The sequence below is a fragment of the Ornithorhynchus anatinus genome, chromosome 2 (assembly GCF_004115215.2).
Source record: "Ornithorhynchus anatinus isolate Pmale09 chromosome 2, mOrnAna1.pri.v4, whole genome shotgun sequence".
NCBI classification, from domain to species: domain Eukaryota; kingdom Metazoa; phylum Chordata; class Mammalia; order Monotremata; family Ornithorhynchidae; genus Ornithorhynchus; species Ornithorhynchus anatinus.
Genome location: NC_041729.1, coordinates 50779209 through 50802959, shown reverse-complemented (window position 1 = coordinate 50802959; position 23751 = coordinate 50779209). Strand labels below are relative to the sequence as shown.

The window sequence follows — 23751 nt, the reverse complement described above, 5'->3', positions numbered from 1 at the left end:
GTGACTTGCCCAAGGTCACACAGCAGACAAGTGGGAGAAGTGGAATTAGAACCCAGGAATTAGGAGCGGCGTGGCTTAGTGGGTAGAGCACAGGCCTGGGAGTCAGAAGGACCTGGATTCTAATCTCAGCACTGCCACATGTCTGCTGGGTGACCCCAGGTAAGTCAATTAACTCCTCTGTGCCTCACTACCTCATCTGTAAAATGAGGATGAGTGTGAGCCCCATGTGGGGCAGGGGCTTGTCCATCCTGATTAACGTGTATCATCCCCAAAGATTAGCACATATGATAATAATAATAATGGCATTTGTTAAGGGCTTACTATGTGCCAAGCACTGTTGTAAGAGCTGGAATAAATACAAGGTAATCAGGTTTTGCCACATGGAGCTACAATCTTAAACCCCATTTTACAGGTGAGGTAACTGAGGCACAGAGAAGTTAAGTGGCTTGCCCTAGGTCACAGCAGACAAGTGGCAGAGCTGGGATTAGAACCCACATCCTCTGACTCCCAAGACCATTCTCTTTTCACTGAGCCATGCTTAACAAGTACCATAAAAAAAGTCCTTCTGAGTCCCAGACTTGGGCTGTTTTCCACATAGGCCACGTTGCTTCTCTATTGGCCAAGAACCAGTCCTGGGTTGGTCTAGACTAGACATGTAATGTCACTCTGTCACACATTCATACACTGGGGGTTTTATTGGCAATTCCAGCACCTTGGGAGGTAGTTGATAGGGACAGGGGTAGGGAGCAGCAGAAATCGAGCTCCGGCCAGCTCGGTAAGTGGGTAGGAAGGCCCGGAGGTTGGGGACAAAACACTGCTAACACACTTCCTATGCTGTTATGGTCCACTCCAGCCCAGCCAGCTGCCTCCACCAGCCCAAGTAGCACAGGGACCTGGGCTGGAATAGGTTCTGGAAACCCCAGTGGAATTGGTGGCAGCACTGCTGAGGTCTGGGGAGATTTTTATTCTTTTTCTGTAATAGTATTTAAGTGTCTACTATGTGCCGGGCACTGAGGTAGATGTAAGGTAATGGGTTAGTACGGATCCAAAATGGCGCTCCCGGACTTAATCCTCCATTTACAGATGAGGTAATGGAGGCACAGAGAAATGAAGTGATTTGCCCAAGGTCCCCCAACAGACAAGTGGCAGAGTGGGATTAGAAGCCAGGTCCTTTTGACTCCCAGGCCTGTGCTCAGTCCACATGCCACACAAGGAGATTCTGGACTACCTGGGCCTCCTCAATTACTAGTAATAGGAGTAGCTTGGGGCCTGGGAAAGTTGCCCTTCTCTCCCCTCACCATTTTCCTCCAACCTGGGTTGGGTTTGCAGATCTAATAATGGATCCTTTTTATTTAATCTAAGTTCGGGGCCATCTACCAGTATATTAACCTTTTAATTAAGGGCTAGATAGATAATAGAAAAGGCCATTTTTGGTCCGCTTAAGGATACTGACACCAAACTCGACAGCTCTGCTGAAAAGGACATGGTGCTGAAAAGGAAATCGATGAAATGGGAAGTGTGTGTGGGGGGGGTGGGGGGAAGGAGGATGGGTTTGACTGGGAAACTGTCCTCCCATTCGTTTAATTAAAGACAACAGTCACCCAGCATTATCAGGCTCTCAAAGCTAGTTGCGTTTCTTTTCCTAGAGGAGACTGGCTCCTAATAGACCTTTCCGGCTCAGGCTAGTTGGAAACAGAGAAAAAGCACTGAAGGCAACAGTTTTATTAAGTGGGAAAACGATGTGTGGTCTGCATACTTTCTACATTAGGTACCTGAAATCCAAAGCCTTTCTAGGTCAGTAATAATGGAACTGGATTTATCTGCTAGAATTTATCCACACTCCTACTATATAAATAGAACACATATAACAAGCTGCAGGAAGGATGCTACTTTTATCCTTGATGAGGGAGGAAGCAAGGCTCTATATTCTTTCATTTCGGTTCACAATGCTTTGGGGGAGTGTTCGCCTAGTTTGGGATTGTAAATAAGCAACAGGGGGAAGGCTTTGTCCTGCAACTTCCTAGCTGGGAATTTTGCCATCATGAGTAAGGCTGATAATAGGTTGGATAAGGCTGATAATAGGTTGGATACTGCAAAAGGCTAATTCTCCAAAGGTCATTTCAGGGACAGATGACCCACAGGCTCAACTATGGCAGCCGCTGGATCAGTCGGCTATTCTCCTGTTACAAGCCAGCCTGCACACTTCACTCCTCTAATGCCAACCTACTCATTGTACCTCAGTCTCGTTTATCTTGTCGCCGACCTCTCGCCAACGTCCTACCTCTGTCCTGGAATGCCCTTCTTCTTTATATCCGACAGATAATTACTCCCTCCACTATAAAGCCTTATTGAAGGCACATCTTCTCCAGGAGGTTATTCCTGATTTAGCCCTCATTTCTGCTTTTCCCTTGCTCCCTTTATTCACCCCTCCCTCAGCCCCACAGCACTTATGTATACATCCGTAATTTATGTATTTATATTAATGTCGGTCTCCCCCTCTGGGCAGTGAGCTCACTGGGGGCACGGAAGGAGTCTACCAGCTCTGTTGTATTGTCCTCTCCCAAGCACTTCGTACAATGTTCTGCACACGGTAAGCGGTCGATAAATATGATATAATCAGGCACCTACTATGTGCACAGCGCTGTACGAAGCGCTTGGAACGGTACAATATAGCAGACAAATTCCCTGCCCACAACGAGCTTACAATCTAGAGGATCGGGTGGCTCCTTTCTGAAGGATGAAGATTACGTCCTGTCCTTTGCAGTGTTCTTCTCTGAGCCCTTCCCCATCTCCAGGCAATCAGGAACCTTGACCCCTCTGGTTTTCTTTTTGCAAGGGGCCTCGCCTTTTCCATCTAGTTCAACATTTCCCTCTGGATTCCTTTCAGTTCCTACTGGGCTCTTTCTTCTCCTGGTCTCCAATTTTTCTCCCTGATGGGAATGACAATAAAGGGAGAAAGGATATTAATAATATTTGCAGGATTTGTTAAGCATTTACTACGTGCTAAGTGCCAGGGTAGTTAAAATCAAATCGGATCAAGCAGGGTAGAAGTGCTTTCAGTTTTCTTTCGTATCTGCTCCGGGGGAAATCCAGCTCAGTGCTGAGCCTGGAAGAAGGGGGATGATCTTGCCAAAATCATCCCGAGTGATGGCAGAATCTGTGTTGAGGAAGAGCATGTGTTTTCCTGTGCTTAACTCCCTCCACTTTTGGTTCCCGACTCTGGGTGTCACTTCGGTGCAGATGCGGTTTCCTGGAATAACTGTCATCAGGCATGTGACATATTTTGTATCTGGGATTTTTTTATCCCTTTTCTCCTTATCCCCCGGAACTTATTATGGCTAGAGCTGCAGCCAGAATGGCCTGGGGCCATGGATAATGAGAGAGCACCTAGGCTCCTCAAACATAATTTACACTGGAAATGAAACTGCTATTCTCTGCTCCAGCTCTGCCCAATAAACAATGAAATAAAAAAACCCCTAAATGCAGAGAGGCAGCAGGAGAGGAGCCTGGCTGGCTGGCATAAGTGAGCAGGGGTGAGGGGGAGACCGGACCCATTTTGTAAGGAGAAGGAACACGGGCGTTATGGAGAGGACTCGGGAGAGGGGACTCATGCCTAACGAGTGCAGAAATCCTGTCACAGCTCTTCCTGTACTATTCCTTGCCCAGCTGCCAGGGTCAGGGGAGCAAGTTCCGAGAAATTAGAGAGAGAGGGATTTTTAAATTCACGTTCCCTGGATTCCACTGTGCATAACTAGTGCCGAAACGTGGAAGGTAATCGACGATCGGTGGAACTGTGACATACACGAAAGCAGTTGTGTTTTTCCTAACCTTTTTGGGTCTCCAATCTATGGTATTTATTGTGTGATTACTGTGTGCAGAGCACTGTACTAAGGACTTGGGAAAGTACAGTACATCAGAGTTGGTGGACACGTTCCCTGCCCACAATGAGCTTACAGTCTGGAGGAAGACAGACTTGAATCTAGATACATAATTTATAGATATGCACATAAGCACTGGGTCTGAATTCCTTTATTTTTGTGTGTTTTGAAAGCACACTTAAATGGTTTTCTTTTATATTTTCTTTAAAAAAGGCACTCTAAATGGTAGCTGCTTGAACTTCTCTGTAATTTCCTCTTCATGTTTTTTCAGTTTACCAGTCAAAACAACAGTTTTAGTAGTTATCACCTGAAGGTATTGAGGAATGAAGTTACCTTTTCCTTATTTTCAATGTCATTGTTCATAATAACTCACCTAAAGTCTTAATTCACTCCTGATTATATTGCCAGGGATAACAGTGACAAGCAGAGGTGGTTAAGCCTTTCTTTATGACATCCCGCTGAAGAGCCAGCCAAACTCTCTTAAACACTTTTCTAGTCTTGGCTGTTATTGTATCTGGAAATAAGAAGTTGGTCCTTGAACTGCAAAGTTCAAAATTAAGAGGAGGAGGGTCAGAAAAGGAGTCAGCAAAAGAGATGAAGGGCAGTCAGCAAGGCAGGAAAGAACTTTTGGGGAAAACTAACAGTAAACAATGTTTTCAGGAGGAAGGATGGTCTGCACTGACAAGGTGACTGAAAGTTACAGGAGGAAGCCATCTGGGAACTTGGAGTGCCCTCTCACTGGAGTAAAGGGGATGGAAACCAGATTGCAGGGAATCAGGGAGGAAGTCTGATTTTTAATGGTATTTGTTAAGTGTTTACTATATGTCGAACATTGGTCTAAGTGCTGGGATAGGTACAAGTTGATGAGGTTGGGCACAGTCCCTGTCCTGCTTGGAAGGAACAGCTATTTAAATCCCCATTTTACAGTTGAGGAAACTGAGGCCCAGAAGAGTTAAGTGGCTTGCCCAAAGTCACACAGGAAGCAACTGGTAGAGCCGAGATTAGAACCCATGTCCTTTGACTCCCAGGCCTGTGCTCTTTACATCAGGCCATGCTGCTTCCTCTTGAGAGATGGTTGGAAAGGAGATGGCAAGAGTGGATGTAGGGATGGGACTGAGTTGGGGAATGGAGGAAGGACACTTTGGAGAATTCCAGCTTGATGGTTCCAGATTTGTTAATAGAGTACTTGGAAGGTCTTCAGGGGCAAGGGAAGGAGGCACTTTATTGGTAAGGCTTAAGTCTGATGCCTATTGTTGATATGTTATAATAATAATGGCATTTGTTAAGCCCTTACTATGTGCAAAGCACTGTTCTAAGCGCTGGGGAGGATACAGAGTGATCAGGTTGTCCCACGTGGGGCTCACAGTCTTCGTCCCCATTCTACAGATGAGGTGACTGAGGCGCAGAAAAGTTAAGTGACTTGCCCAAGGTCACACAACTGACAAATGGCAGAGCCGGGATTAGAACCCATGACCTCTGACTCCCAAGCCCGGGCTCTTTTGATCCTTCCATTCTTTGGCTCAACAGCTCTGTTTCATAAATGGCTTGTGTCTGCATTCTCTCTCATTAGGTGACAAATTCTTCGAGGGCAGGGACCAGACATCTTCCTCCTTTGTATTCTCCCAAGGACTCGGTAAGTTGTTTTCCAAATATCATCCTTATTATGCCTATCACTGTATTGATGGTTCATACTCCAGAAGAAGGGGCTTGGCTTCTAAACTTCTGCTTCTTAGGAGTCCCAAACGTGTTTCCCTCACTGTAAATTTGATGATGGATTCTTCAGACAATGCCTCCTAAAACCAAAGGCAACTGAACAATGAACCCAGTCATCAAATTCAGATTCCCATGTTCTCCACCCATTTAACCCTGAGACCATGAAAGCATGAAAAGTGATCACAGGCACAGGAAGTCCAGATACCTAGTAAATGAACAGGTGAAAGAGTAATCCCGGTTCAGTCAGAGAGGGGCATGAGAGTTATTTAGCTAGTAATTGGACTCTCAGGTAACTGGGGGCAGGGGATGAATAGTATGGCTCTGATGTGCAATTGCCTATCTGTATTACCACTGCGCTTGTGGAAATGTTTGATTTTCAATAACCTGCCTAAATTGTATGTAAATTCTCACCTATTAGACCTGACACACTGATAGTGAATATACAAATAGATAAATGCTGAAACAAAGCAGAACGCTAGAGTCTGAAATTTCTCAAATTAATCCTTGCAGACAGACAATTTCTCAAGTTGACATTTCCATTATTCAAACCACAGCATTTACTGAGCACCTATTACTTATGGTATCCTGTATGGGCATACAGGAAACAGCATGGCTTAGAAGAAAAATCACAGGCCTGGGAGTCAGACCACTTGGGTTCTAATCCCGGCTTCCCCGCTTGTCTGTTGTGTGACCTTTGGCAAATCATTTCACTCTCTGTGCCTCAATTACCTCATCTGTAAAATAGGGATTAATGTTGTGAGCTCCATGTAAGGCATGGACTTTGTCCAACCCGATTATCTTGTATATACATAGATGCCACTAACAAAAAAACACACAAAAAAAAAAACCAAAAAAACCCAAACCTGTTATATAAAGTTGGAAACCTAGCCTCTGCCTTGTGGAACATGCATCCAATAGGCTATAAAAATATTATTCCTGTTTCCCCTACAATTTTTAAAACAATGTTACTTAGCTTTTGACCTTGTATTATGACCTCTTTAGACTAACAGGGCAGATGCTTGTTGATGGAGCATTAAACTTACTCCCTCAACAGTACTCCCTCAAAAGAGTCTTCCCAGCAACAGGTTTCAATCAATCAATCAAGCCATCACTTAAATTTACTGAGGCCTTACTGTGTGCAGAGCACTGTCCTAAGTGATCGGGGGAGTACAAAACGAAGTTGGTAGACACATTCCCTTTCCACACGAGTTTACAGTCAGAAAGCTGCTCAGATGTATATATATATGTATATATATATGTATATATATATGGCAGCTTTGCAAACAGCCTCAAATCTCTCAGCCTGCAATATTTTCCCTTTGCTAGGATTGCAATAGGTGATGATGATGGTATTTAAGTGCTTACATGGGTCAAGCACTGTTATAAATGCAGGGGTAGATAGAAGCTAATCAGGTTGGACAGAGTCCCCGTCTCACACGGGGCTCACGGTCTTAATCCCCATTTTACAGATGAGGTCACTGAGTCCCAGAGAAGCAAAGTGGCTTGCCCTAGGTCACACAGCAGACAAGTGGTGGAGCCAGGGTTAGAAACCAGGTCCTTCTGACTCCCGGGCCCTTGCTCTCTCCTCTAGGCCAAGCTGCTGTGGGGAAGCTACGTGGAAACTGGGCGGTGAGTGGTGGAAGCCTGGTGTGGGGAGGGATTGTCTCTTTTTATTGCTGAATTGCACTTTCCAAGTGCTTGGTTCAGTGCTCTGAACACACTAAGCGCTCAATAAATACGATTGAATGAATGAATGGAAGGCACTGATGACTATATTATCACCATCATCTTAGGGCAGGGTTAGCCACCCTTAGGCGGGGAAACTTTTCGGGGGTAGCTTTTGCCGCTGATGGGTCCGTGGAAAGTGAAAATAACTGTGGGAATTGGTAGGTGCTTAGAATGTACCATACACCCTAGTAAGCACTGGGGTAGAAACAAGATAACTGGATCAGACAGAGTCTCTGTCCCACAAGGGGCTCACTGTCAAAATGGAGGGGAAAGAGGAGATCAGGACTCCCTGAACATACAAAGGCAACTCTTGTTTTCTGAATCCTAATTCACCCCTACCCCAACCCCATTTTGGGGTGAAGTCCTCACTCTCATCCTCTTCCACAGAGCCTTGGATTAACCTGAAAAGAATTTCAAAGGCAAATGAAGAAAGTACAACGAGATAGTTCTACTCCTAGATCTTCACAAACATCTCTCCTTATCGACTAACATCTTGACTTTTGGCCATGTTTCCCAAGATCTTTTGAACTGATTTAAACTGGCCTTGTTTTCTAAGATGCCTTCTTCCATTTTTAAAATAACTATCAATAATTCATCTAGTAAATAACCTATTTGCTTAGAATTCCGTTGGAGGCCAACCTTCCATTGTGGAATATTTTTAAGGCACAACAATTCCCAAAACAAAGCCTACAACTACAGTCACGCTTTGATGTGAGCCGGCCACTTTTGCTGGAAAATGATGGTGACATTCGCTATTTTGATGTGCAATTGCAAGGGAAATGGCGATATGGAGTTTACTACGGGGACAACGACTGAATGGGGGAATCTCAGTTTCCAGTCCACCTGTAGTCAACCGTTGGGGAGAAAGGAACCCTTTGTCTTCCCAGGCACCAGGACACATTAATGGGACCATACCAATTACAGTATATTTTACAGCAACCTCACTGCTACATTAATTCATCACCATTAATATTTTACAACAAGACTGCCTGGCCTAAAATAGATTGGAAATATATCTCTTAAGATAGATGATGCCTATTAGAGACCGTTAAGGCTCAGGTCCCATCCTTGTTAGGAGTTGGTGGGTTAAGGGTGCATTTATCATCTGCAACAGAGAAACCCGATCTCTTGGAGATGTTTCTGTTCTAGCGTTGGGGGTTTGGACCCCAAAATACAAAGGCAGGCCCTGACAGCATGATGTAGTGGATAGAGCGTGGGCCTGGGAGTCAGAAGGACCTGGATTCTAATCCTGGCTATACCACTTGTCTGCTGTGTGACCTTGGACAAGTCACTTCACTGGATCTCAGTTATCTCATTGGTAAAATGTGGATTAAGAGTGTGATTAGTGGCAAGAGCACGGGCTTGGGAGTCAGAGGATGTGGGTTCTAATTCTGACTCTGCCACTTATCTGTTGTGGGACCTTGGGCAAGACACTTAGCTTCTCTGTGCCTCGGTTACCTCATCTGTAAAATGGGGATTAAGACTATGAGCCCCAAGTGGGACAACCTGATTGCCTTGTATCTACCCCAGCTTTTAGAATAGGGCTTGGCACATAGTAAGTGCTTAACAAATGCCATAACTCTTATAATAATTACAATTATTATTATTACCATCCCCTTGTGGGACAGGGACTGTGTCCAACCTGATTAACTTGTATCTACCCCGCGCTTAGAACAGCGCTTGGCACATAGTAAGCCTTTAACAAGAACAGCGCTTGGCACATAGTAAGCCTTTAACAAGTAACGTAATTATTAGTATTATTAATTTTCTCTGAGGAGCATAGGCATAACCCTGGCATCAATGAAACAAGACTGTTGGGCTCTTGGGAGTTGAGAACTCACTAGCCTACTGGGTGATCCCCCTGCGGGCATCTGAGTAAACCCAGACCGATATCTATCAGCCAATCCAAGGTATTTGTTGAATGCTTCCTGAATGCAGAGCACTGTACTGAGCACTTAATAATTAATAATTATGGCATTTGTTAAGCGCTTAACTATGTGCCAGGCCCTGTACTAAGCACTGGGGTGGATACAAGCAGATCGGGTTGGATGCAGTCCCTGTCCCACGTGGGGCTCACAGTCTCAATCCCCATTTTACAGATGAGGTAACTGAGGCCCAGAGAAGTTAAGTGACTTGACCAGAGTCACATAGCTGACAAGTGGCGGAGTCGGCATTCGAACCCATAACCTCTGACTCCCAAGCCTGGGCTCTTTCCATTGAGCCACGCCACTTGGGAGAATAAAGTACAAAAGAGTTGGTAGACACATTCCCTGCCCACAAGGAGTTTTTAGCCAGTAGGAAGAAGCATGAAGGTTCATTCATTCAGTCATATTTTTTGAGCACTTACTGTGTGCAGAGCACTGTACTAAGTGCTTGGGAGAGTATAATATTACAGTAAACAGACACATTCCCTGCCCACAACAAGGTTACAGTCTAGAGCCCTACTCTCGGTGAGAAAACTATGTTGTGCAGATGGTGGAGTCCCTGCCTGATCTACGACCATCTTCCCAAGCTGAGCGTTCCTAACTTCTCACCTTACCAACTTTTCTCCCTCTGTTCCTGGGGTCCCTACTCACCTGAAGAATACTACACGTGTACTACATGCATTTAAAGTGTACGTATGAGAAGCAGAATGGCTTGGTGGATAGGGCACGGGCCTGGGAGTCAGAAGGACACGTATCCTAATTCCGGCTCTGCAACTTGTCCGCTGTGTGGCCTCGGGCAAGTCACTTCACTCTCTGTGCCTCAGTTACCTCATCTGTACAAAGTAGATTAAGACTGTGAGCCAATGTGGAACAAGGACTATGTCCAATTTGATTAGGTTGTATCTATCCCAGCATTTAGTACAGTACCTGGCTCATAGTAAGTGCTTAACCAATACCTCCCTCCTCACAAAAGTGCCCTTTAACATGATTTTTATCTGGGTACTCAGGAAATTATTATCGAAGTAGAGTGTCCTAGTGGATAAAGCACAGGCCTGGGAGCCAGAGGACCTGGGTTCTAATCCCAGTCAATCAGTGGTATTTTATGAGCACTTATTATGTGCAGAGCACTGTACTAAGTGCTTGGGAGAGTGCAATGCAACAGAATTAACAGACACGTTCTCTGTCCCTAACAATCTTACAGTCAGCTCTGCCACTTGCCTACTGTGTGACCTTGGGCAGAGAAGTCACTTAACTTCTCTGTACCTCAGTTTCCTCAACTGCATAATGGGGATTCAAGTCCTTTTCTCCCACCTACTTGATTATGAGCCCCTTGTGGGACAGGGACTCTATCCAGCCTGATTAACTTATATCTACCCAAGCTCTTAGAATAGTCCTTGACACGTAATAAGTGCTTAACAAAGACCATTTTTTAAAAAGTCACCTAAGTTAAAAAAGCAAGTGAATAAATGGGAGCTAAATGTGTGAATAGTAATGGTATTTATTAAGTTCTTACTATGTGCCAGGCACTGCACTAAGCACTGGGGTGGAGACAAATAAATTGGGTTGGTCACAGTCCCTGTCCCACATGGGGCTCACAGGCTCAATCCCCATTTTCCAGATGAGGTAACTTAAGCCCAGAGAAGTGACGTGACTTGCTTAAAGTCACACAGCAGACAAGTGGCGGGGTCGAGATAAGGACCCATGACCTTCTGACTCGCAGGCCCTGCTCTATCCACTACGCCTTGCTAAGAAAAGGGCAGATAAGGAGTACCAAAGTGCCCACGGCAACTGGGTTGCTTGGCACTGACTGATAACCTAGGCTGGCACCATAAAGGTAGTGGCAAGAAATGGGCTCCAGTGGCCGTGTGAACGGGAACATCTTTGCGGATGATCCTCCATAAAAATCAGCCTGTGGATGGAGATTAACTTTAACCTCGATTTAAAATGAAAGAACCATAAGACTCTCAACTCCACTGGCACCCCAGTGTTCGAGAGCAAAATTTCTGAGCGAACTGATTACTGGGACACAATTGAAACTTCGCTCAGCATCCACCGAGAACTCCCGGGAAGCCCTGGATGCTATGTGAATTTTCATTACTTCAAACGACACAGGAAAAAATGAAGATCCACAGAGACAAAATTGAAACTCTGGGAGTCGTTCTTAAGCTTATCCCACTGGGGAATCTCTGATGAAAGAAAAGGTGATAGTCAATAGAGTCTCCCCTCTTTGAAATAGTCAATATTTTACCTGCAAAGGAAAACTGAAGCAAATTAGATGTGACAACCTGCTTAGGGAAAACAATGAAAGGGCCCTCCAATTCAGAGCAACCACTGATTTGGTGAAGAGCTGCCTCACGGACCGGTATCTCGGGAGGCTAATAGCACCATCCACTGCCAGCCTGTAGCATCAGGTCTCAAACTGTGGGAAATGCTAATCAAGGAAATTAATTACACATTCTGAAATGGAATAGTCCCTGTAAGGATTATCAGTCATTTATTATGGCCTCAGCAAGCTGCCAATCCTTGTCAAATCTAATTATTTCAGAGAGAAATTTCCTTTGAAATTAGGACTTATTGATTCATGTTTCTAAGCAGAGCAGCACATTTTTATCACATTTCTAGGCCGTGGCAAATGACTGGGAGTTCGGGTTGATTTTTCTTTCCTTTCTACAGCCGCCAACCACTTGTTCCATTTTTTTAAAAGCCTTTTTTAATATTAGTTTAGTGCTTACTATGTGTCAAACACTGATCTGAGCACTGGGGTAGGTACAAGTTAATTAGGTCAGACACAATCCCCATCCCGCATGGGGCTCCCAGCCTAAATGGGGGATGGGGGGACGGGCCGGGGAGGGATCTCTGAGGTTTCCCCTCTAAATAGGTTAATCCGATGTCTATGTAACAGGCACCTCGGCACAGGTCAATAGGTCAGCTTGCTTATCTTGGGACTGTGGAGTCAGAGCTCATTTATCAACTGCCCACATACTTTGAAGTTAGAGAGCTATATTTAACTCATCTACCTGCCCTATAAAACACATCAAAGCCACCCTGAGGAGAGGCTAGTTCTGGGTGAACGATCCCCACCCTGACCACCTAGAAGGGCTCTGAAAAGGGTAACTGATCCAGTTGGATCGGTTGCCCCGGAAGTAGTTTTTGCCTCCCCTCCCGTTTCCAATCTGGATTTCAGAAACTCTCCGGGCTGGCTTTCGGACAGAACAAGAAGGTTACGTGTCCATATCACGTTGCGGTCACTGAATATTTGAGAAGCAGCATGGCATAATGCATAGAGCTCGGGCCCGGGAGTCAGAAGGTCATGGCTTCTAATCCCAGGCTCTACCACTTGCCTGCTGTGTGAGCTTGGGCAAGACACTTCCCTTCTCTGTGCCTCACTTATCTCATCTGTAAAATGGGGATTAAGACTGTGAGCCCCATGTGGGACAGGGACCGTGTCCAACCCACAATTTGCTTGTATCCATCCCACTGCTTAGTATAGTGCCTCACACAAAGTCAGCGCTTAACAAATACCATGGTTATTAACAAGAGGATCCCCTTTGGGTGGCAAGGTTAAATACGGGCGCAGGGCAGAAGTGTTTTGTGAATAGAGCCCGCACTTCAGACTCCAAACTGAACGCTCCTGGGCACTTGGTTATGCGATGGCAGCAATGTGCTGGAGGAAAAAAACAAAAAGCTCTGCCACAAGATATTGGAAATGACATCATCAGGTTATGTTGATGAATGACTAGTGTAAAATAATGACATCGTAAGGAATGGGTTGTGGGGGAGTGATCGTTTTTCTTACCCCATCAATCAGTAGCATTTATTGAGTGTTTATTCTGTGCGGAACACTGCAACAAGAGCTTGAAAGAGTACAATGGAGTCAGAAGGCACAATTTCTTCCTTCAAGGTTAAAGACTAAAGGAGAAGACAGACATCAAAATAAATTACAGATTTACAGATCGGGGGGAAGTTATGGAGTATCACGATATGTACCTAAGTGTAATGTTGGGGAGTGTAGGAGTCTAGGTACCCTTGTAGGGTGTAAGGCCCTCGTAGGCAGGGATCGCATCTCCCAACTCTGCTGCATTGTGGTTTCCCAAGCGCTTTCTATAGTTCCCTGCCCACGATAAGTGTCCAGTAAATACCACCGATTGACTTAGGGGATAGGGAGGGGCTGAAATGGCAGTTGTGAGAGGAGAAGTACGGTGAAAATATGAGGGATTGAGAGAAGTCCTCCTGGAGCAGACGTGATTTCAGAAGGGCTTTGAAGAGATGCAGCATGGTGGAATGGAGTCAGAAGGTCATGGGTTCTAATTCCGGCTCCACCACTTGTCTGCTGTGTGACCTTGGGCAAGTCACTTAACTTCTCTGGGCCTCAGTTACCTCATCTGTAAAAAAATGGGGATTGAGAGTGTGAGCCCAGTCTAGGAGAGGGACTGTGTTCAAACTGATTAACTCGTATCTACCTCAGCACTTAGAACAATGCTTGGCACCTAGTAAGTGCTTAACAAGTACCATAATTACTATTAATTATTACCTGGCAGAAGGGAGGGTGTGAGCAAGTAAGGTGCAAGAAGCAGTGTTACTTAGTGGATAGAGCTCGGGCCTGAAAAGCCAGAAGCACGTGGGTTTTAATCTCAGCTCTGTCACTTGTCTGCTATGTGACCTTGGACAAATCACCTCCCTTCTCTGTGCCTCAGTTACCTCATCTGTAAAATGGGGATTGAGACTGTGAGGCCCATGTGGGACAGGGTCTGTGTCCAACATGATTAACTTGAATCTACCCCAGTACTTAGTACAGCACCTGGCACATAGTCAGTGCTTCACAAATATCATAAAAAGTCAACAGTGAGCAAGTGGAGAGTGAGGAGTGAAGTATGTGAGCTGGGGTGTTGAGAGAGAGGAGTGAGGATACGTAGGAAAGGGGAGCTGGTGGAGTGCCTTAAAGTGAGGAGTTTTCCTTGATGAGAAAATGGCCGGAGAAACATTTGGGGGTTACTGAAGGGGGGGGGGATGCATGCAGAACAATGTTTTAGAAACCTGACCTGTGTCACCGAGTGAAATATGGAGTGGAGAAGGGAAAAACTGGAGGCCGGCGAGGTGCCCGGTGCAGGAGTTGAGTAGGGATAAGACGAGGGTTTAGAACAGTGCAGTGGCCGTCTGTATGGAGAGGAAGAGGAGAATTCTGGACACGTAAAGGCAGAACTGACAGGATTTGGTGACTGACTGATTATGGGGGTTGAAAGAGAGAGATGTCACAGATAAAGCGTGATTGAGAGACTGGGACGATGATGGGGTGTTCCTCCCCTTCAGGTTGCCAGATAATGGCTGAAGCTGGGCCTGGGAACTCTATGAACCCTCTGGGGCCTTCTGGAAATGGCTCCCTGGAACATTTTCTAGCTGCTCTGGTGGCAGAACACCCACCCCGGATCTATCCCAAAATGATGTCCATGGCCATCAAGGGCACTGGGGTCAGGGAACGCTTCTACCAATTCTGTTGTATTGTACTCTCCCAAGTGCTTAGTGCGGTGCTCTGCACACAGTAAGTGCTCGATAAGTACCATTGTCAAAATCAGTGCTTAGTAACCCTTTGAGGGACACGAAGAAGGGGCGCGATCTCGCCCCATATTATCACTGCAAGGTTACACACATGAGCGGAGGCCTGGGAGTCAAAGGACCTGGGTTCAAATCTCAGCTCCACCACCTGTTTTGTGTGACCGAGAGCAAGTGGCTTCACTTCTCTGAGCCTCGGTTCTCTCATCTGCAAAATGGGGATTCAACAATACCTGTTCTCCCTCCTACTCAGACTATGAAGTCTCTGAGGGACCTGATTATCTTGTGACTACCCCAGTGCTTAACACAGTGCCTGGCACATGGTAAGTGCTTAACAAATACCACAATTATTATTACACTCTCACTTCCCCATATCTTTTACTCAGAGTTATTAGGGATTCTGAGGCCTCTTTGCACTCTCAAGTCCATTAGGAATAATTAGACCAGGTTCATTAGTGGATACAGAAAGGGAATCGTTTGAAACCCCATAGCTATTGGCTACTGTTTATGAGAACTCACAGGGGTCAGAAGTACCATCTGTATAATGGACAAGAGAAAAATGAAGTGCCTATCTTGGAAAAAGGGAGGCCGTACAATCAATCAATTGTATGTACTGAGCATTTCCTGTGTGCAGAGCACTGTACTAAGCTCTTGGGAGAGTACAGTATAATAATATAACAGACACATTCCTGGCCCACAGTGAGCTTACAGTCTAGAGGGGGAGACAGACATTAATATCAATAAATAAATTCTAGATATAATAATAATGTTGGCATTTTTAAGTGCTTACTATGTGCAGAGCACTGTTCTAAGCGCTGGGGTAGATACAGGGTAATCAGATTGTCCCACATGAGGCTCACAGTCTTAATCCCCATTTTACAAATGAGGGAACTGAGGCACAGAGAAGTTAAGTGACTTGCCCACAGTCACGCAGCTGCCAAGTGGCAGAGCTGGGATTCGAACCCATGATCTCTGACCCCCAAGCCCGGGCTCTTTCCACTGAGCCACGCCGCTTCCCCATATCTATATATCTATGTGTATATCTATCTATCTATCTATCTATCTATCTATCTATCTATCTATCTATCTATCTATCTCTGTATAGATATATATATGAATGCTGTGGGACTGGGAGAGGTGATTGAATAATAGGAGCAAGTCAGGGTGACCCAGAATGGAGTGGAAGAAAAGGAAAAGAGGGCATAGTCTCCACTTGGAGGAGAAGTACCTTCAATAAGGCTTTGAAGGGGAGGAGAGTAATTGTCTGTCGGATATGAGGACGGAAGGCACGTTCCAGGCCAGAGGAAGGATGGGGTCGAGTGATTGGAAATGAGATAGACGAGAGAAATTTGGTTCTTGGAGAAGAATATCTCAGAGACTGAATTCTACCTGGATATCTTATCCCAATAAGCACATCGCTTATTTTCTATCACTTCACTTATCCGCAAACCCCAAAATAGTCACATTATATTTCTGAGATCATTAAGTGCCACTTACTGCCATCTATCTTGCTGCAGGCAATGACTTCCCCAAATGAGGAAAGCTCCATGAAACTAGCTTTCACAAATGTCCCCTGGCTTTGCCCTTCAGGGGTTTTTTTGTTTTGTTTCTAAAGGTATTTTTCTCAAGCATTTTCTATGTGCCCGGCACAGTACTAAGCACTGGAGTAGGTACCAGATAATCAAGTTGGAGACGGTCCATGTCCCACATGGGGCTCAACTCTCTGAATCCCCATTTTCCAGATGAGGTAACAGGCACAGAGAGGTTAAGTGACTTGTCCAAGGTCACACAGCAGATAGGTGGCCAATCTGGGATTAGAACCCAGATCCTTCTGACTCCTAGGCCCTTGCTCTATCCAGTAGGCCATTCTACTTCTCGCTGAACTATCTATAACAGGCAATGCAAACTAAATTGGCCTAGAGGTTCATCCAAAAAGTATTACCTAGTCACCTCCCCGATCCTCCCTTTAGAGAGATTCACATACAGATATAACAAAACCTGGCAAGCCTCCAAATGATTCACCCAGCACCTAAAATGGGGAAGGATGGCAGAGGCGAGGGGGCGAAAAGACAACATTTTAGTCTGAATTTGTGGATCCTTAAGCTAGACGGGTCCTTCCAGCTGAAATAGAGTGCACAGGTGTTTCATAATGCATGAAATTTGCTCAAACTTGGCATTCCAGAGTGGCAGAGAAATTTCACTACAAAAGGTGAAAGGCCAGGCCTTTGACCTAAATTGTACAGTTCTGTGATTCAGACCTGTTAATTTGGATTTTCTAAGTGGGCCTCGGCTCACTTGGACAATATTGTAACTGAATGACTTTTCAGCAAAATAAATTTCACAACCTGAAGAGTAAATGTGGCAGCAGATGCGGGGGAAAAAAAAAGTCAACTAAGCTTTCTGCTGAAAATTCAGCTAGGAATTTGTGCACTGACCTACATTGCTCTTTCCTTTCCACCCCCGGAACGTTTTAGCTTTTTTTTCTTTCTTCTCTGCATCAGAAAAATAGGCTGCATTTCCTTAGGATGAATGACTTGTTTAAAAAATAACTTTTTAATAACCTGTTAAGTGATAGAGCCACATATTTAAACTTTCACAATGTGTAGACCAATTCCAGGCAATGAGTTTCTGGAATATTAAGAGAAGATTTTTTTTTTTCCCCCTAATCAAAGCGTTTGCAAGAGAACACCTGATGCTTCTCTTGCAGCCTGTGCCAGCAACCTCAATGTGTCATGTCAAATTCACATCTGCTTTTTCAAAAGTGGAGCAACAATTAAAACAATAGACTGCTTGGGATAAATTGAGAACTTGGGATTTTATTTATCAATCTTTGGTGGAGACCAGCTACCTGGCAAAGTCCAGGGGAAGGTACAGAAGAGTCAAAATTCAGTACGTTACAAGAGTACAGGAAAGGTGCAGTTAAAAGTTAACATGAGTAGTTCACTGCCCTGCCATTCTTGTAACTAGCTCATCGCTGTTCCTGTCCTTAAGGCTCTAAATTCTCTTTAAAGAATCGGCAGATTTTATCTTTCACCTGAACAATATATCGGAGCTGGTTTGGGAAGTTACGCTCATTAAGGACTAAAGGTTTCTCCCTCTCCCTTATAGCCAGCAGGGATCTCAGATACACCCAGGACGAAGGAATCGATATCACGTGAAAGGAATTATGGCAAAGAGTCAGGCTCCGGGGAACTGTGAGACTTTCTCGGGAGCGGAGGGTGTTTCCTAATGGGATCTGGCAATGGGGAATTCTGGGACTCAAACTTCCGGCTGGACCAACGTGCCGTTTTCCCAGAGAATGTGGGAGCGAATAGCTCCTGGTAGGTGTGATCGAGGGCTGCCCAGCCAGCCCAAGACATGGCTGCACATCTGGTGCCATTTATGCCAACCAACACATTTCAACTTGCAAATCCCACTTCCCTCAAAAGAACTGCCGTGTGACAGTGAAGCGAACAAAGCCCAAGAAAGCTGTTTCTTTTGCTTTCCGCTGGGGTTTATACCAATGTTTAGTCAAAACTCCAATATCAATATTGTGTCATTTCTGTGATCTCCTACAGAAATTCTTTTTTAAAAAAGCCCATGAAATTGAACCTTATGTTCTCTATGTTAATTAGGCACAAAAATGTTTTTTTTTTTCCCAGCTCTGATTAATGGCAACCAGAGCAACGGAAATTATACAACATGCAGGGATGTTCACATTAACATACAATTTTTACAATTCGACTGACTAATGTTTGGTAAACATGCACAGGAGATTTCTAGAATTGCTCCAACCAGACTCATTAGCACCTACAAATCTGCCCCAGCCTTTTCATCCTGGACTTGCTATTGTAATATATAACAACACAATTTAGGGATTTAGTCAAATATCAAGTGGAGGGTAAAAACAAACTGATTAACTGCCACCGAAATTCATTTGGGTTTGTTGCTTTGTTAAAGAAAAATGGAAGCAATTTTTGGCTCCTACAAAGAAGGGCTGTAGTTCTGGGTCTTAAATCATACATGCATTTGGAAACTTGACGGTGTGCTAACCTCTCTGTACCTGTAGGCAAATCTAAGGCCTCAATAGCCATGACAAGTCATCTTGACTATCGTTCAAAATTTTCTCCAAACTGATGGCGTTGAATTCAAAGGCCTGAAGACATGCTACTCTTCCATGTGATCACATTAAGCATTTTTGTGAAGACTGGATTCTTTTTTATTTGTCTACTTTGATTTCCTGCAGGCACATCCTTCTAACTAACATATATCAAAAGTCCAGTACAAGGTATACCGTTTCCAGCTTTCTTCCCCGCACGTGAATATATCAAACCTTTGTTTTAAGCCCTTGGAATTTTTGTTACTAAGTAACAAACCTGATATAAAAGCCCATCCAATTAATGACTTGTGATTATGACAACCTTTTAAATGGGTGAAGAAAGGACATAATTCTCTAGTTTTCCGGGTGTTAAAAACTTAAAAAATCCAAGTGAGTTCCATTGGATGTAGCAGAGTTCAAGAGTGCTATCATTTAATTGAATAAGCAGGAAAGATAAAATTTTAGCATTCGGGTTGAATTGTGAGTCATAATCGTTTTGCAGTTACTTACACAAAAAAGGGCATCAGTTGAATAAGAGTCTCTTTTTTGGGATTTGCTGTAAACTCTGGGACAGTTTGAATGATTTTGTTCATAACACTTCTTAAGTAATTCTGTAGCTGCTTGCGTCGCTCTTCCACAAACTTTGCATCCTAAAAAAAGAGAGAGAGAAGATAGCCTTAAGCTTTATTTCCCCAGACTAGACACTTGCCCACTTGTAAGTACTCAGAACTGATATTACGACTGGTCTTCTCTTAATCAATCCGCACTTACTGAGTACCTACTGGGTGCTGAGCACTACACTAAGCGCTTGGGAGAGTACAATGGAGTCAGTGGCCACGATCCCTGCTCTCAAGGAATTTACAGTCTAGAAGGTGAGGGAGATAACTTGCAGATAGGAGGAAGGCGGAATGGGTGTCCTTAAATAAAACAAAAGTCCTTCAGGTGATCGTGATGACAGAAGTGCTGAAGTGATGGCTGGAGGGATAAATCGGGGGAGCAGAGACATTAACCGAGGAAGGCCTCCTGGAGGAGGTGTGATCTCAAGACGCCTTTGAAGATAGGGAGTGGTCTGGTAGATATGAAGAGGAAGGTAATTCAAGGCAGGACAAATGGAGTGAGGAAGGGGTAGGAATGGGAGAGACAAGAGTGAGGTTCTATGAATAGCTTAGCTTGAGTGGAATGGAAAGTGTGATCTGGATGTAGTAGAAAAAGAGAACTGATAAGTAGGATGGAGAGCATCTTAATGTAGTTTCTTAAAGCCTCAGGTCTGGAATTTATGCATGATGCAGGGAAGAACGGGCAACCATTGAAGGTTTTTGAGGAATGAGGAGATAATATGCAGAACAGTGTTTTAGGAAAATGATCCAGGCAGCAAAGTACAGACTGGAGAGACGAGACATTTCTTTTTCTTTTACTTTAAAAGTCACTCAAAACCAGCCCATAGCATATTAATATTTAAAACATTTTTATCATTATAATGAGATTCCCTCATTTGTACCATCCTCCAAGATGTCGTTTTATTTGCATGATTCCATGCCCATTTCTGTGCTTTCCCCTGAAAACTCCCTCATTCAGGGTAGCGATGGAAGAGAGAGGCCTGAGAAGAAGCTGATGCAGGAGTCAATCAATCTGTGGTATTTATTGAGTGCTTACTGTGTGCAGAGTATGGTGCTAGGTGCTTGGGAGAGTACAATACAACAGAGTTGGTAGACAGTCCCTGCCTACAAGGAGCTCACAGACAAGAAGGGAAGACATACATTAAAATAAGTTACAGATGGATATGTACATAGCGGAGGTGAGGGTTGGGGGGGGGCAGTCAAGGTGGGATGTGACTTAGTGCCTGAACCATCAGGGTGGTGAGGTTTGAGTGGAGAGGAAGGGAAGGATTCTGGAGTGGCCTACCAGATAGAGCTTGAGCCTGGGAATCAGACGGACCTGGGTTCTAATCCCGGCTCCTCCACTTGTCTGCTCTGTGACCTTGGACAAGTCACTTCACTTCTCTGGGCCTCAGTTCTCTCATCTGTAAAATGGGGATTAAGACTGTGAGCGCTTTGTGGGACAGGGACTGTGTCCGACCCAACTATCTTGATTTCTCCTCCAGTGCTTAGAACAGTGCCTGGCACATAGTAAGTGCTTAACAAATACCATCATCATCACCACTTCTCTGTGTCTCAGGTACCTCCTAAGTAAAATGGGGATTAAGATGCTGAGCCCCATGTGGGACTCCTAGACTGTGCGTGGAGCACTGTACTGAGCGTTTGAGAGAATAAACAATAAGCAGACACATTCCCTGCCCACAGTGAAACTGTGAGCTCACTGTGGGCAGGAATGTGTCTGTTGGTTGTTATATTGTACTCTCCCAAATGCTTAGTACAGTGCTATGCATACAGTAAGCGCTCAATAAATACGATTGAATGAATGAATGACTCCCTTCTGCACTGCTCTGACTTGCTCCCTTTATTCATCCCCCTTCCAGGCCCACAGGACTTATATACATATCTGTAATTTATTTACTTCAATTAACTTGTGTTTCCCCCTCTAGACTGTCAACTTGTTGTGGACAGGAATGGGTCTGTTTAATGCTGTACTTTCCCAAGTGCTTAGAACAGTGCTCCACATAGAGCTTTCACTTAATACAACTGAATGAATGAACACTGCATTTTGCCTGATTATCATGTCTCTCAGCGCCTGGCACAGAGTAAAGCACTTAAAATTATCGTATAAATATGTGGAGGAAAAATCAAAAGAAGGTAGCAAGAGACCGAATATAGGAGTTCCAAAAGAGAGGGTGAAGTCAAGGATAATGGGAATGTGCTTCAAAAATGGGAATGTGGCAGTAGTCATCTATGATGGGAAAATTAGGTGGAGGCACTTGGGAGAGAAGATGAGGAATTAAGTTTACGAGAAATAGAGCTTGAAGGATTAGCAGAACATCCACAGAGAGATGCCTCAGAGGCAAGAAGAGATATTCCCGTTGTTGGGGAGGGATTGTCTCTATTTGTTGCTGAATTGTACTTTCCAAACACTTAGTACAGTGCTCTGCACACAGTAAGCGCTCAATAAATATGACTGACTGAATGAATGAATATGAGATTGAAATGGAGGTGAGAGGCTGGGGCCAGCTAGGGAGATTGGAGAATAATCCGCACTGAGGTGATAGTGAAAGCCATGGGAGTGGAGGAGTTTTCTGAGGGAGGAGTATAAAGTGAGAAGGGAAGGGGGCTCAGAACAGAGCCTTGAGGGACAGTCATCATTACCTGGTGAGAGTTGGAGGGTGAGCAGATGAAAGAGACTGAGGCTCAACAGCCAGAGAGGCAGACAGAGAACTGTTAAGCACATAGAGCATTAAGATATGCACGTAAGTGCTGGTGCGGGTTGGGGATGAGGACCTGAGTGCTTATGGAGTAAGGATTCAAGTGCATAGATGAGGCAACAGGCAGGGAAATAGGGTGGGGAGATGAGCGGTTAGTCAGGGAAGGCTTCCTGAAGATGTGATTTTAGTAGGGCTTTGAAGATGGGAGAGTAGTAAATTGCCAGATGTGAAGGTAGAGGAAGTTCCAAGCTGAAGGAAGGGAGTGAACCAAGGGGTCCCCCAGTGAGAGAGTTAAAGTGAGGCACAGTGAGTAGGTTGGCTTGAAAAGACCAAAGCGGCTGTGCCGGGGTATAGGGAGAAGATCGAGGATAAGTAGGGGCGGGTGGGGAGATAGGTGGTGGAGGGCCTTAAAGTCCATGGCAAGGAGTTTCTACTTGACGTAGAGAGGGAGGCACAAAGATTGGAGGTTTTCTGAAGCATGGAGATGTGCACCGAACGATGTTACAGATAATCCCAATTTGATGGTGATGTCAATATCTAACCCCAGAGCTGGAGAGGTCCCCAAGAATCGGTGCCCTTTAACCTTGGGACACAGAAGGAGACAGGGAGCATTTCTGAAAATCTTGCACATGAACACTAGCGGATCTGGAAACTACATGTCTTAGCACCGCAGCTCAGCTCCTGAAGTTCAGTCCCACAGACAGGCAGATCAATACCGTTTCGACTGCATCTGGGGAGAAATAGCTCTCCCACATCACGGCCCGTCACTCCGTATCAAACACTGGCATGAACAGCCAAAAGGAGTTCCTTTTCTCGTCAGGTGGGCCCATGGAGATTTGCAAATTTCTCCATCCTTGGCTGAAAAATCATCCTGAACTTTTTGTTTCTTTTATGGTATTTGTTAAGAGTTTACTTTATGGCAGGCACTGTACTAAACACTGGAGTAGACATAAGCTAATCGGGTTGGACACTGTCCCTGTCCCACATGGGGCTCATAGTCTTACTCCCCATTTTACAGGTGAGATAACTGAAGCACAAAGATGTTAAGTGACTTGTCAAAGGTCACACAATAGACAAGTGGCAGAGCCGGGATTAGAATCCAGACCCTTCTGACTCCCAGGCTCATGCTTTATCCACTGGGCTGTGATGGTCTGAACCCAAAAAACTCTCTCTCTCTCTCTTTCTCCTGCTCTTCCTGCCCCTCCCCCACCCCCGGCAAACACGCACACTTTGTTATATTTAACCCATGGTAAAAGAAACCTTATCTGCTTAAGGATTTAAAATGCTTCAACCTCATAATAATAATTACGGTATTTGTTAAGCACTTACTTCGTGCCAAGCACTGTTCTAAGACCTGGGGTAATCAGGTTGTCCCACATGGGGCTCACAGTTTTAATCCCCATTTTCCAGATGAGGTAACTGAGGTCCAGAGAAGTGAAGTAGCTTGCCCAATGCCATATAGGAGAGAAGTGGTGGAACCCGGATTAGAACCCATGTTCTCTGACTCCCAAGCCTGTGCTCTTTCCACTGAGCCACACTGCTTCATAAAAGCAAGCCCTACCAACAAAC

General features: G+C 44.8%; 1 protein-coding gene across 6 annotated transcripts in view; it reads right to left on the bottom strand.

Moving 5' to 3' along the window:
- Positions 1-23751, bottom strand: part of SNX29 (sorting nexin 29) — a 553944-nt gene that overhangs the window by 47159 nt on the left and 483034 nt on the right. For 3 of the 6 annotated variants that reach the window (XM_039911120.1, XM_029053042.1, XM_039911121.1), the window contains one exon: positions 19380-19519. In XM_039911120.1, the coding sequence (XP_039767054.1) occupies positions 19380-19519 (140 nt within the window). Of the gene's footprint in view, positions 1-2554; positions 2931-13034; positions 13154-19379; positions 19520-23751 lie in introns of those variants that run through there. The other 3 variants (XM_039911122.1, XM_039911123.1, XM_039911124.1) reach the window with 3 other exon arrangements.